At 37.0% G+C, this 12,177-nt stretch overlaps 2 protein-coding genes across 3 annotated transcripts; one reads left to right on the forward strand and one right to left on the reverse strand.

The window, feature by feature from the left end:
* Positions 1–4,785: 4,785 nt before the first annotated feature.
* LOC107582162 (uncharacterized) lies at positions 4,786–7,012 on the reverse strand. Its single transcript, XM_016267890.1, has 3 exons — positions 5,557–7,012; positions 5,147–5,351; positions 4,786–4,947 (listed from the first exon to the last, which is right to left on the reverse strand). The coding sequence occupies exons 1-3, from the start codon at positions 6,873–6,875 to the stop codon at positions 4,813–4,815; spliced, it is 1,659 nt and encodes a 552-aa protein (XP_016123376.1). The 5' UTR covers positions 6,876–7,012; the 3' UTR covers positions 4,786–4,812.
* Positions 7,013–7,575: 563 nt separating this feature from the next.
* LOC107582062 (uncharacterized protein C1orf43 homolog) lies at positions 7,576–11,393 on the forward strand. Of its 2 annotated transcripts, XM_016267781.1 has the most exons (7): positions 7,576–7,834; positions 8,154–8,255; positions 8,594–8,702; positions 8,787–8,840; positions 9,585–9,751; positions 9,846–9,904; positions 9,986–11,393. In XM_016267781.1, the coding sequence occupies exons 1-7, from the start codon at positions 7,772–7,774 to the stop codon at positions 10,191–10,193; spliced, it is 762 nt and encodes a 253-aa protein (XP_016123267.1). In that variant the 5' UTR covers positions 7,576–7,771; the 3' UTR covers positions 10,194–11,393. The 2 variants fall into 2 exon arrangements, with proteins under 2 accessions (XP_016123267.1, XP_016123268.1); XM_016267782.1 differs by lacking the exon at positions 8,787–8,840.
* The last annotated feature ends 784 nt before the right edge of the window (positions 11,394–12,177 follow it).

The raw sequence follows: 12,177 nt of genomic DNA on the forward strand, positions 1-12,177 counted from the left end.
AGTCGCTGCAGAAAACAAAAAAATTGAACAACAACAAAAACGGGAAATGTTGCTGGAGACAGGCTTATTGTAAATGAAAACTCATTCTCTGCCAGCACGAGGCGCTTTTAGAGTGATAAAACTAGCGCTTTCTCCAGTAATGGCTGTAATCACAGCAGCTCCGCTCATGAACGCTACTTTATCAGATCAAATGAAAATGCCATCGAAACTTTTCTGAAGACAGTCGGTTCCCTTCAGAGATACATTCATATAAAACACCCACGCCGTGTTTTGATTTTGAAACGTGCAGTGCTCATGTTTATTCAATGAAGTCAAACAGCACAAATAAATCAATGTTTGTGAAACTGGTAATGTATATCGAAATATCGGAAATGTGTTTAAAAATCATATCACCGTTATTGAAAAAAATTACATCGCGATACATATTGATATTGAATTATTGTCTAGCCCTACATCAGCATGAAATAGTTTATAATCTACCATAAAGTTTTCCATATAGGGGCAACTTATTGACATATTGACATCATATAATTTATCTTATATGTTTTTCTTATTTATTGTATCTGCTAAATTTTAAGATTTAGATTCTTTAGCACTAATTTAAAGGGGTGGTGATCAATTATAACAAAGATTTAACCCTTTTAAGAGCTCTAAATTTGACAAGTGTAAGGGTCTTTCCTTTATTATTTTGAATACTAATGCTTTTAAATGTACAGTGCACAGCATAAATGAGTACACCTCCTCTGAATAAATATAAAAGATGTATTTTCTTAATGATCACTAATATAATTCATAGAAAGATGGCAAAATCGAAACATATTAAACATACACTTAATAAAAACAACAAAATATATGACAATATTTTCTGTAAGATAAGTAAATTAGCCAATTTTGTTTAAATGAAGGATTGCAGAAATGAGTACACCCTAGATTTAATTCAGAAAATGTATAATATTCTAGTACTTAGTATGTCCTCCAGAACTTAAAGTATACTGCTCTGACCCTTCTTGGCGCTGAGTGTACAAGTTCATGACAAATTTTCACATCTGTGCTGTTTAACTCCTGGAGGACGACCTCCTTAAATGCCCTGGTCTTTAATGGGGAGTGTTGCTCAGCTCGTCTCTAAAGAATCTCTCACAGCAGCTCAAGAGTGTTAAGGGGAGTGTTGCTCAGCTCGTCTCTAAAGAATCTCTCACAGCAGCTCAAGAGTGTTAAGATTGAGTGAAATACATGTCCACTGAAGGATTTTCACCTTGGGAGAACGAATATATTCATTGTCCTGCTGAAAAAAATGCCCAGTAATGCAGGGAATGAGGGGAGGGTAACATCTTCTATTTCAAGTTTTTGTATTACATCACACAGTAGTGTGTAAATTCATGCCAGCATTGATAAAGCACAACTCCCTCACACCTTCAGCACTCACTCATCCCTATATAAAAGCTTTACTACCACTGAACGTCACTGTGGGTACCAAGCACTTCTCACTGAACTCCTCCTCTAGCAACACCAGAACATTTTGGATGCTTTTGGATCTGAAATGATTGACTTGGTCTCTCGAGACCAGAGTATGGATTCCCAGAAGTCTCTATTTTGTAAATATGAGCCTTGGAAAGAGGTTAAATGAGTTTATTTTGCTTTGGCTACAGTAGGTAATTCTAGTGGTGACAACAACCATGCATGTCACTTCTGCATGCTGCGTCATACTCTGTGAGATAAAGTGTCACTTTTTTCGTAGCTTTTGCCGGCTCTGAGACACTTGGATGTTATTTCTCCTGCTCTTTTTCTAGCAAAAAAAAATATCACACATCACTAAATTAAAACTTAAAGTGAAGACCTGAGTATTTCAGGAGCCTTATCACAAGTCCATTGCTATTGAATGTCGGTGCCACTTCTGCTATATTTTCACTTAAAACAATAATTTGGTATTCCTCTTGTACCATTGTCCTCTTTTATGCTAAGAAATAAGTCACCTGGCAGTTCTCTTCCAAGTGGTTCCACTGCTGCCAGTATTAAGTCTGAGTATGATTCAGTGAGCTATATAACATTTTTAATTGTCAGGAAATTACTTGTCTTTAAAGAAATTACTTGTCTTTAAAAGTTTTGGTTCAATATACTTACCTGTTGATCAAAAATAGCCTTAAACCTATACACTTTTTTATTTTTATTTTTATTTTGTAACTTTCAGGAGGGTGTACTCATTTTTGCAACACAAAATTGTATTACTTGGATAAGAAAATCTTATTTTGCAGAATGATTTTGGCATTCTTCTATGGTAATTGATCAAGCAGGCTTGTTGGAACATTATACTGTATCTCCAAAGAACCCTAACATGTCTTCTAAGTAAAGAGTAATTACTGAATTTGTTAAGTTTTAGAGGGGGTGTACTCATTTATGCTGTGCACTGTATATACTGTTTTCTATAGAAGGTTCTAAAAGGAATGTGTATGTTTCATATTGTATTAAAATGCTGTGATGCCTAAATTACTTTAAGTAGTTTAAGTGTGTTTTAACTTCATTTCTTTTTACAAAGCCATATAGATTTGTAATATAATCCATTACGTAAACTTAACATCAATACTAGCTAGAATTTTAATATCACTTACTTATGGATAAGTAATATACCTTTTCTCAAACAACACAGCAATGCTTTGATTTTAGTGCTTTTGTCCATAATCGTCATCTCATATTATGGCATTTTGACTTTTCCTGATGAAGAAATTTCAGTCATCATAACTGGCTTGCAATATGGCCCTGCCTCCTCCACTCCATCTCCTCTGTGATTTACTAATATCTTTCTAATATTGACTGATATTTCCTTAAGCATGAAGGGTCATGTAAAGTCATCAGAGAGACATTTTTCTGTCTCCGAGCTGCCCTCAGAGCACTACTGACAATTATCTGTTTTGAATCATCTGCTTTGAATACCCACAATAAAGATATGATTTCATTTTATGTAGACAATTAAAGCAGACTGTTCGAGAGCGTGGGAAGAGATGGGTAGGAGGAGTTCACCTCTGGCTCGAGAACTAGAGTTATCTAAACGATCTGCTTATGCAGGTAAAAATATTCTCACAAAAATAACAAATCCAGAAACAATAGAATCCAAAGATGCAAAGAAAGCACAGAATATTAGTTGAACACTAAAGGTTAACTCAGGTGAGATGTAATAGTTCTGTCTATACACACACACAGACAGTCAAGCTGGTACACGTGTGTAAGCCATGATTAGAGTCTATTAGCACGTATCTGACTGGAGGCTTCCACACCAGCAGGTCAAAACCAATGACCCACAACACACACACACACACAAACATATGAGCAAGGACACACACTGATATGCACAAAGCTACTTAAGGACAGACCCAGTAAGCAGGCTGCTTTTGACACTAAATAACCCAGATCTAGAAGTCATGTTGAAAATAAACACTCAGACAAGTACACATCTTCACGCTGACAACAGACTGCAGTGGTGTAAAGCAGGTAATTTGACTCAGCATCTCTAACAAGCGTCATGCAGCACACATTCTTTTACATATTTTAAATGCATGCATAATGCACACACAGTCTGTCACACAATGCTAACCAGAGAGTGGCTCTTGCATTTTAATCGGCACCCTTAGTTATTTATTTGCGGTCTTGTAAGGCTGAACAAGTCAGATTTTGAGTGTTATGATCTATAATTTATGGTAAGCATATGCGCCACATATTTTAATTCCTTTGCCCATGTATTTTTCCTGTACATGTTGTTCTAGTTATTTTCCAATAATTCTTCTGCCCTCATTGGCTTCCCCTCTGTTTTACCCCATTTCTTTATCCATCTTTTACACTCGCGGTCTCAAAAGGTCAAACAGGAAATCACCATCAAACCAGAACCACAATAATGATATTTACTACAGAAAATGATGAGTCTGCTCTTTCACTCTTTCTCTTTATACACACACAGACGTGGCCTTTAAAATGCATATATAATGATATTAATGATTATTACAGTTTATATATATGTAAATTGTTCATGCCTCTGGTGTTGATATGCTTTCTTTCTCTAGGGAATTATGACATTGTTGGTTCTTGGCTGTCAGTCAGAATTTTACTCTCAAAGGAATTTCAAGAACTAGCTTAAATCCCTGGTTCAATTAAGATTACAACAGACACAAAAATACCTAACCCAAATTCTGAACCCACATGTGACTTGATTTCAGTTTAGTGAGGTATTTTCAACGGAATATTGAATAGAGGGCGGGGTTGTACTTTTGCGCTCCTCCTCTCAGCTCTCGCTTGCAGCAAACCAGAGCCATAGAAAGAGATGGAGCAAACCAGAGCCATGGAAAGAGAGAGTTGCGTCAACGGAAGTCCAAAACGCTCGATCGTCACGTGATTCACGTAGACCTCAAATAGTTCCAGGAAGTTCATAGCGGGCAATTGAAATACACTGAGTTGGAGAGACAGAACTGTGATTTTTGGTAATTAGTAGACAATAAAATAATTTATTTACATTATTTATAAAAGAATGTTTACATGTATACGTAGTATATATATGTAGTTATATCAGTGTTGTTTTTAAAAGATAAAATCCGCTAATATTTGAGGATTAATGTGGTCAGCTTAAATATATACAGAAACAATGAACAAATTAAAGCAATGGTTACATGATGTGATCCTGTTGATTACAATGCAAGGAAAATGTAGCCGTTTTGTATGTTTATTCAGAGTCAGCTTCATCTGAAGTCCACTCAAGGGTTGGCGTAATCTCTTCACAGTATTTGCTGCTTTTTGTATCGGACTCATTTGACCATCTGTATCTGTTCCTATTAGTCATGTTTGTGCGTTACAGCATTCAGTGATACTCACTGTGACTGGTTTATTCTGATCCACACCACCTGCCAAGGTAAATCCTAAGCCACTCCCTTTTTCCTTGTGTAACACAACTACTTGCACATCTTCATATTTCTGTCATAAGTCAGACGTAAAAGTTATAATAGCAAAAGGAAATAGTTATTTTTTTAATTAACATGCACATATCAATCTATAATTGTCTTTGTATATTTATTTTATAACAAAATTTAAATGGCATATAACTTTAAGTGTATTTCATTGTCAAATTATGGCTTTTAGACATTAAAAAACATATGTACATCACTTGTTGTACCTGCAGGGTGTCATCTTCCAAGCCCCTGACATCATCTATTAAGTGATCCAGTTCATCGGTGCTCAGCAGAGTCACAGAAGAGAAGGCTGAGATGTCTGAGCTCAAGGACGCAGAGCGTGTGTATGGCGAAACTTCATCATCCTCTGACAAACATCCATCTGATGGTTTATAGTCCACTCCACCATAATTACATAGTTCCACAAAACTAATAGGTTAACATGTAGAAAGAGAATAGTGGTTACGTAAAGTGGATATAGAAATAAAAAAAGAAAAGAAAAAGAAAGGCAAGGTGTTTAAACTGGGTAACCTGGTAGTTTGTGCATGTGAAATAAGCCGACTCTCCTTTTGAATCTAAATAACTTTTTAATATCAATTTGAATCAATTATACCCCTTTTTTCATATTAATTACCTTAGAGAGAAACTTTTGCGTTCTGATTGGCTCATGGTGCTTGTGATGGTCACAGATGACTCTCCTGAGTCAGAGTCTCCTTCGGTGTCTGTTTCCTCATCATCATCTTCTTCATCAGAGCTCCACCTGGCCATGCTAGTAGTCATTGGGGTCAAATCCTTCCTTGTTGTTTCATAGTTGTTATTATTAGAGTTATTGAGTGAGGAATATATTGTCTGGATATGAGTAGAACTTTGAGGATGATTGGGCAGCACTTTGGGATGGTTACCATTGACTGTTACGGCTCCAGGGCTACTCTGCTTTTGAATGTTAACTGTGAGAGGGGCTCCATCAGGTGAGTTAGTTGGCGTGTTTTCATCATCATCAACTATTTTTACATTAATTGACTTTTGCTTTTGTAAACTTTTGACATTTGACTGTTGAGAGATTGATGGGATTCTTGCTTTTTCTTCCACTGCCCCTATGTTTCTGAGCCCTGAGTGAGCATTGATGGTAGAATCTGGTTCATCTATGTGTTTTTTATTCACAGTCCTCCTTTCATCTTCATCCCTCATGCTGATAACTTGGTCAGTTCTTGGTTCATTCATTTGTTTTAATGCTGGAGCAAGCTCAAGACTCTTTTTGTATGTCTCTTGATGTTGTTCTAATGTTGGTCTTACTTTGACTGTGGAATTTGAATGAGGAGTTCTACTTAGGTCAACAGTTCCTTCAGTCTCCTCATTAGAATCGCTTTTGCCAAAGATATTTGTTCTTAGGCTTTCTGTGTTCCCCACAACCCTTCCAAAATGTAGATTTTTTCCCGAAACACTCTTCTTCAATGGAGCTGCAGGCTTGGAGGGCTCTGGTACAGATAATGTCCTCCTGGTGTAAAGAATCTCTGGTGTGCTTTTGCTTTGTTGAGCCAAAGATTCAAACATGCTGATTGTATTCTTCACAGAATCTGAGGATGGTAAACGCGACTTTTCTAGAACACCATCTCCTCTCCTTCCTGCAGTTTTAACCATGAAGACATGATCTTTCTCTTCCTCTTTATGGATTTCATTGTGTGCTTCTCCTTTTGAGGCCAGTGGGTGTTTATCTTCCCCAATTTCCTCCTTGATTCCTCCGGAAGTGGTTAACAAGTGTTTGACACCCTGGCCGGAGATGCTTGAACTGTCAGGCTGGTTCCTGCGAGCATTGCATTGAGCAGTTGCTGACAGTCTACTCCTGGTCCTTTCTAAGGACTGACTACAATACTTTGTAGACCCTGTAAACCACGTTCTGCTTGTCTCGTCATTGTCATCAGGCAGAAGTGACTGAGCTTTTTTGACAGAGGACATTTCTGTACTCCATTTAGGCTTTGATGACACTGAAAAACTTAGTCCAGAGGAATTGTCCCTTTGATAATTTCTGTTCTCTCTGTTGGTAGAGGGTTCTTGCTTTGGATCAAAGTATGTTTTTGAAAACCCTCTAGGGAATGTTCCAGCTTTTTCTATATTGTAAGAAGGTTTCTCCTGTTGGCTGTCAGTACAATCTAAAGAAAATTGTGAGCGCCTATAGAGAGCTATAATCTAACACAGAGAAAAAGATGACAAGAAAGCATTGTGGTTTGGAACAACAGACACAGTGGTATTGGTGAACATTTATATACCCTATATGCCACTTCTGTATGAGTAACTCTCTTAAAATAGGATGATGGAATGTGAAAGGCATCGTCATGTGGTCAAAAGGGGGAAAAGTATTTTCTTTAAAAAAGGAACACATTTATCTGATAAGGAGCATATATAGGCCTACTTGTTTGCTGTTGTAATGTATATCAGCAATGGTGGCATATTGTAGTTTAATTTGACATGCATGCAATAATGGTTTTATGAACAATTTGCACACGTTTATTTTGCTAAACTTTAAATGACCTGTGCATATCTTTGGGCCCATTGGGCATTATTGACAAACCCTGAACTGATGTTGCGTTAAACCGCCATAAAACTTTAAAGAAGACGAAGAAGACGACGATCGTGCTGCTGCGTTATTTATGCCAAACCACAAGGTGGCGTGACATACGCGTAGACAGGCGTTTTTCTTGCAAAACAAGCGACGAAGAGACCACAAGAGCTGTCAACAAAAGCTCTCCTGAAAATGCTGCTGTCAATCCGAATAATAACGAGCTAAATTTGACCACTGACCACTAAAATCGACCGATATCATCCTTTCGTGACCATTTAACTAAAATCTCACAATGGCAGATGGAAACACTCTTTCCGGTGTAAATGTTGTGCTTGTTATGACCTACGGCAGCTTGGTAAGTACCAAACTGCATAGTATTTGTATAATAATTACATTTTTGAACATGTAGTCTGAATTCTTTAATGCTTTGTTTAATAATAATAATAATAACAACAACAGCATTAAAGCTGTGAGTTGGTCAAAACCCAGTGAGCTGCCCATCCAGAAAGCTTCCTTTATGGCACCAATGATGCCTAAAAAATACTGCATATATAGGCAGCTCACTAACTTTTGATCCTCTGTCAGCTGAGAATACCAGCTAAAATCAAGCAGGCAGTGTCAGAACGGGATTTGAGCGTGTGATGTGTTGAATGATCTCGTCTGTCATTCTGCAGGTGTTTGTGCTGTTGTTCATCTTTGTGAAAAGGCAGATTATGCGCTTCGCTATGAAATCTCGCAGAGGACCGCACGTCCCGCTGGGTCACAACGCACCAAAAGTATCAACAGCTCCTCCTAAATCCAAAATATCGTTTGTGTCTTTGTAGATGACATTTGATTTTATACATTCCTCTGAGAACTTACTTGTCACAGTCCTGTTTATTGTAGCAACAGCAACTAAGTTATTTGGGGGGGAATAGTCATCATAAAGACTATTCAAAGTCTTTATGATGCATTTCAGGCTTTACCTTTGTGTAGAGTCCAATATATGCATCTAATTTGCATTGAATTAACAATAAAACTGGCCTCTCTTTCGTTTATATTACCTTTATGATGTGTTTTTGTTGGATATAACTATAGTTTGTAATGCACTGAAGCAAGGCTGCATCTTTCACAGGAGTTGAGAGAGGAGATCGATTCCCGTTTATCAAAAGTGAACGACATTCGTTATGAGCCACATCTACTCTCTAAAGATGACGATCGCCTGAAGCATCAAGGCCAGAATGGTGAGAAGGCCATAGCAGTTCTCTGCGTTAACACTGTTGCAGATGTGAACACTTACGCCTGGATTTGTGTTTGTGTTTGTGCAGGTTGTTATAATTATCTCTTCAGAATGCAAGCGTTAGATGCTATCAGAGACTCCGGTGAGACCTCCTTCTGCCTGTGTGCATTCTAATGCTTAACTTTCAAGATTTATAATATGCTGTGTTATCAAAAACTAAAATTCATTTTTTGACCATTTTTATTTGCTTTCATTCAGTTTTCGAGTCATTAAAATACATTTTAGCTGATTTTTTCTTTTCCGTTAACAAAAACTTTTTTTTAAAACGTTTATAGTACACATTTCACTGCAAGAAGTATTTTATGCTCAGCAAGGCTGCATTTATTTGATCAAAAATAGAGTAAAAACAGTAATATTTTGAAATATTATTACAGTTTAAAGTAAATCTTTTCTATTTTAATATATTTAAAAATATTATTTATTCTTATGGCAAAGCTGAATTTTCAGCAGCAGCCATTATTACTCCAGTCTTCAGTGTCACATGATCCTTCAGAAATCATTTTAATATGCTGATTTGCTGCTCAAGAAACATTTCTTATTATCTGTGCTGAAAACAGTTGTGATGCTTTCAAAATGTTTGAATAGTAGTGTACATTATATTTATAATCATTTAGTCATATCTTTATATATATATATATATATATATATGTATATATATATGAGAACATATTTAATGTTAACTTATGAATATGTAGTGTTACACAAAATATATTACATTTTATATTTATATTATTATGTTTCACCTGTTCGAACTTTTGAAATGGAAAACTTACATGCACTCAGGTCTAGCCTGATCTGATGTGATCTGGCTTTGTCCCGCCTGTAGATATCCCGTCTCGTGAGTTGTGTTGCAGTGCCAGCGCTCTGACCGGCCGCCGCTACAGGAACTGGCTGCAGGACCTGCGAAACTCTCACTCTCTGTTCAAGTCAAATCACAGTTCACTAATAGATCGCTTACTGGAGGGCTACGACAACGCTCGCCATGGGACAGGGGTCAGTCCGAGAGTGCAGACGTGTGTTAAATACTAATGTACAGCAGGATGCGCTGCAGGACATATATAAGAAGCTTGTGTTTTCTTTCCTGTAGGTGTTTGGTGAGGCAGAGTTTGTGAAGTATAAGGACGATCTGGCTGAACTGGCTGCTCTGTAAGTGCTGCTGTCCAATTTTTGCTGTTTATCTCTCAAATTATCACTCTTCTCACTCCGTTCTTCCTCATTTCTCCACAGTGTAAAGACCCACTCCAGCACCACCAGTCTAAACCAGCAGCACCAGTCAGCAGCTAAAGATCTGACCAGCTCTCCCGGCCCTTCGTCTGCCTCTACCATTCAGGTCACGTACCTGCCGTCTACCGGACAGCGCAGCAAGAGGCCCAAACACTTCCTGGAGCTCAAAAACTTTAAAGACAACTATAATACGCTAGAAAGCACACTTTAGAGAATGAAACCTGTTTGAAGAACTGTGTAAATACACCTCAAAGACTGTGATACAGAAGTGTTCATTGCTCACTGGAAAATCCTTTATGTAGAAATGAAAACGGTGGGAGATGCAGTAAAATGGCCTCAAATCACATCGAGAATGTGAGAATGACTTAATATATGACAAAATCTGTCGGATAAATGTCAATGCAACTTCTTTGAGAGCAATGCAAGAATGTTATGTTTGTAGTTTTAATGTTTTCTGATGGTTAAAAGCCACTGTTTACCAGCTTTTATTTGCGAGAATGGCTTTTTAATGTGAATAGGGAGTGTAATGTTTATATCTTTATTGTCCAAAGAGCACCAACAAAGCACCCTTTAGCTGAGATGATAAGATTTTAACTGGCTTGGCTTTTCTGGCAAAAACACGTGGATTAAAATCAGCTGAATGGACATTAAAAGGATAGATCACCCAAAAATGAAAATTCCATCATTTTTAAGCACCCTTCACTTGTTCCAAACAAAAGAAGATATTTTGAATGTTGGTAACAAAACAGTTGATGGTAGCCAGTGGCTTCCATAGTATGGAAAAAAATTCTATGGAAGTTAATGGCGACTGTCAACGGTTTGGTTTATTTTTGGGTGAACTATCCCTTACCCTTACACCAGTTTTATACTAAGACTACTTCAACTTGAGGTTTCCAAATAAGATCCTGTGCCACATCCATGAGAATAGAATAATAGAATTTGGGAGAGGTATTTATTTCTGTGCTGTTGATCATTAGATGATTGCCCTTATTTCTTTTTTAAGTGCAATTTTAATTTGTGAATTAGTTCATGTAAATATGTGTATATGAGGAAGATTGTGGTTTGAGGCATGAATTGATATGGTTGTCATGGTAATGTGGTAGACAGCTATAAGAGACTTTATATTGACTTTCACTGTATTCTAAAGTCTTATCAGATCTAATGAAGTGTCTGCATCATCTGTACCTGCACCTCTCGGCCAGTGGGGGTCTTCACTAACAAGACGTCACTGGTTGGGTATGCAATCCAGGGCTGCCCGATCCAGCTCTGTTGCCGGAGATCTACCTACCGGTTCAATTCCATTCAGTTCTAACCCTGCTCCAGCAAACCTCTCTGGAGTTATCAAGTGCTTCTGAGGATCTCAGTTAGGCTCACCAAGGCTGAATTTATTTGTTTAAAATCTGGAATCTGAGGGTGCAAAAAAATGTAAATATTGAGAAAGTCGCCTTTTTAAAAATTTACAGATGCATAGCAATGCATATTACTAATGAAAATGTAAGTTTTAATATATTTACAAAATATTTTAATGGAACATGATCTTTACTTCATATCCTAATGATTTTTGGCATAAAAGAAAAATAAATAATTTTGACCCATACAATGTATTTTTGGCGATTGCTACAAATATACCCCAGCGATTTGAGACTGGTTTTGTGGTCCAGAGTCACAAATGTATTTTATTCCTGTGATGCAAAGCTGTCTTTTCAACAGTTATTACTCCAGTCTTTAGTGTCGCACAATTCTTCAGAAATCATTCTAACATGCTGATATGGTGCTCAAACATTTCATATTATCAAAGTTTAAAACTGCTTCATATATGAAAATTTTCCCCCCAAAATTATTTGATAAGTAAAAAGTTCAAAAGAACAGTGTTTATGTGAAATAGAACGTAGCATTGTAATACTTTGTAACGTTTTAAATTGATTTACTATCACTTTTGATTAATTAAATGCATAATTGCATTAAAGGCAATTGTCACCCTCAAACAACTTGAAGATGAAATACGGGGGCAAGTAATGTGAGGGGAATAAAATAACCCTGTTGTGTTTACACCGGAGGTCAGATTCCATGGTACCTCTCCATATCATACAATTTTGATAGGATATATATTTAATTGTTTTTAAGATGCCATAACCATATAACCATAAACCACATTCCTTTGCAGACACAGAAAAGGCAAGACAACAACAACAACA

Source organism: Sinocyclocheilus grahami, unplaced genomic scaffold, assembly GCF_001515645.1.
Source record: "Sinocyclocheilus grahami isolate Dianchi unplaced genomic scaffold, SAMN03320097.WGS_v1.1 scaffold40.1, whole genome shotgun sequence".
NCBI lineage: Eukaryota > Metazoa > Chordata > Actinopteri > Cypriniformes > Cyprinidae > Sinocyclocheilus > Sinocyclocheilus grahami.

Bases quoted from the DNA above. Each gene is read 5' to 3' on its own strand.
- LOC107582162 (XM_016267890.1), bottom strand. From the start codon at position 6,875: ATGTCCTCTGTCAAAAAAGCTCAGTCACTTCTGCCTGATGACAATGAC. The intron at 5,352-5,556 runs GTAATTAATATG...TTAACCTATTAG, and splicing joins CGCAAAAGTTTCTCTCTAAG to TTTTGTGGAACTATGTAATT. The intron at 4,948-5,146 runs GTACAACAAGTG...GACTTATGACAG, and splicing joins TGGAAGATGACACCCTGCAG to AAATATGAAGATGTGCAAGT.
- LOC107582062 (XM_016267781.1), top strand. From the start codon at position 7,772: ATGGCAGATGGAAACACTCTTTCCGGTGTAAATGTTGTGCTTGTTATG. The intron at 8,703-8,786 runs GTGAGAAGGCCA...GTGTTTGTGCAG, and splicing joins GAAGCATCAAGGCCAGAATG to GTTGTTATAATTATCTCTTC. The intron at 9,752-9,845 runs GTCAGTCCGAGA...TCTTTCCTGTAG, and splicing joins ACGCTCGCCATGGGACAGGG to GTGTTTGGTGAGGCAGAGTT.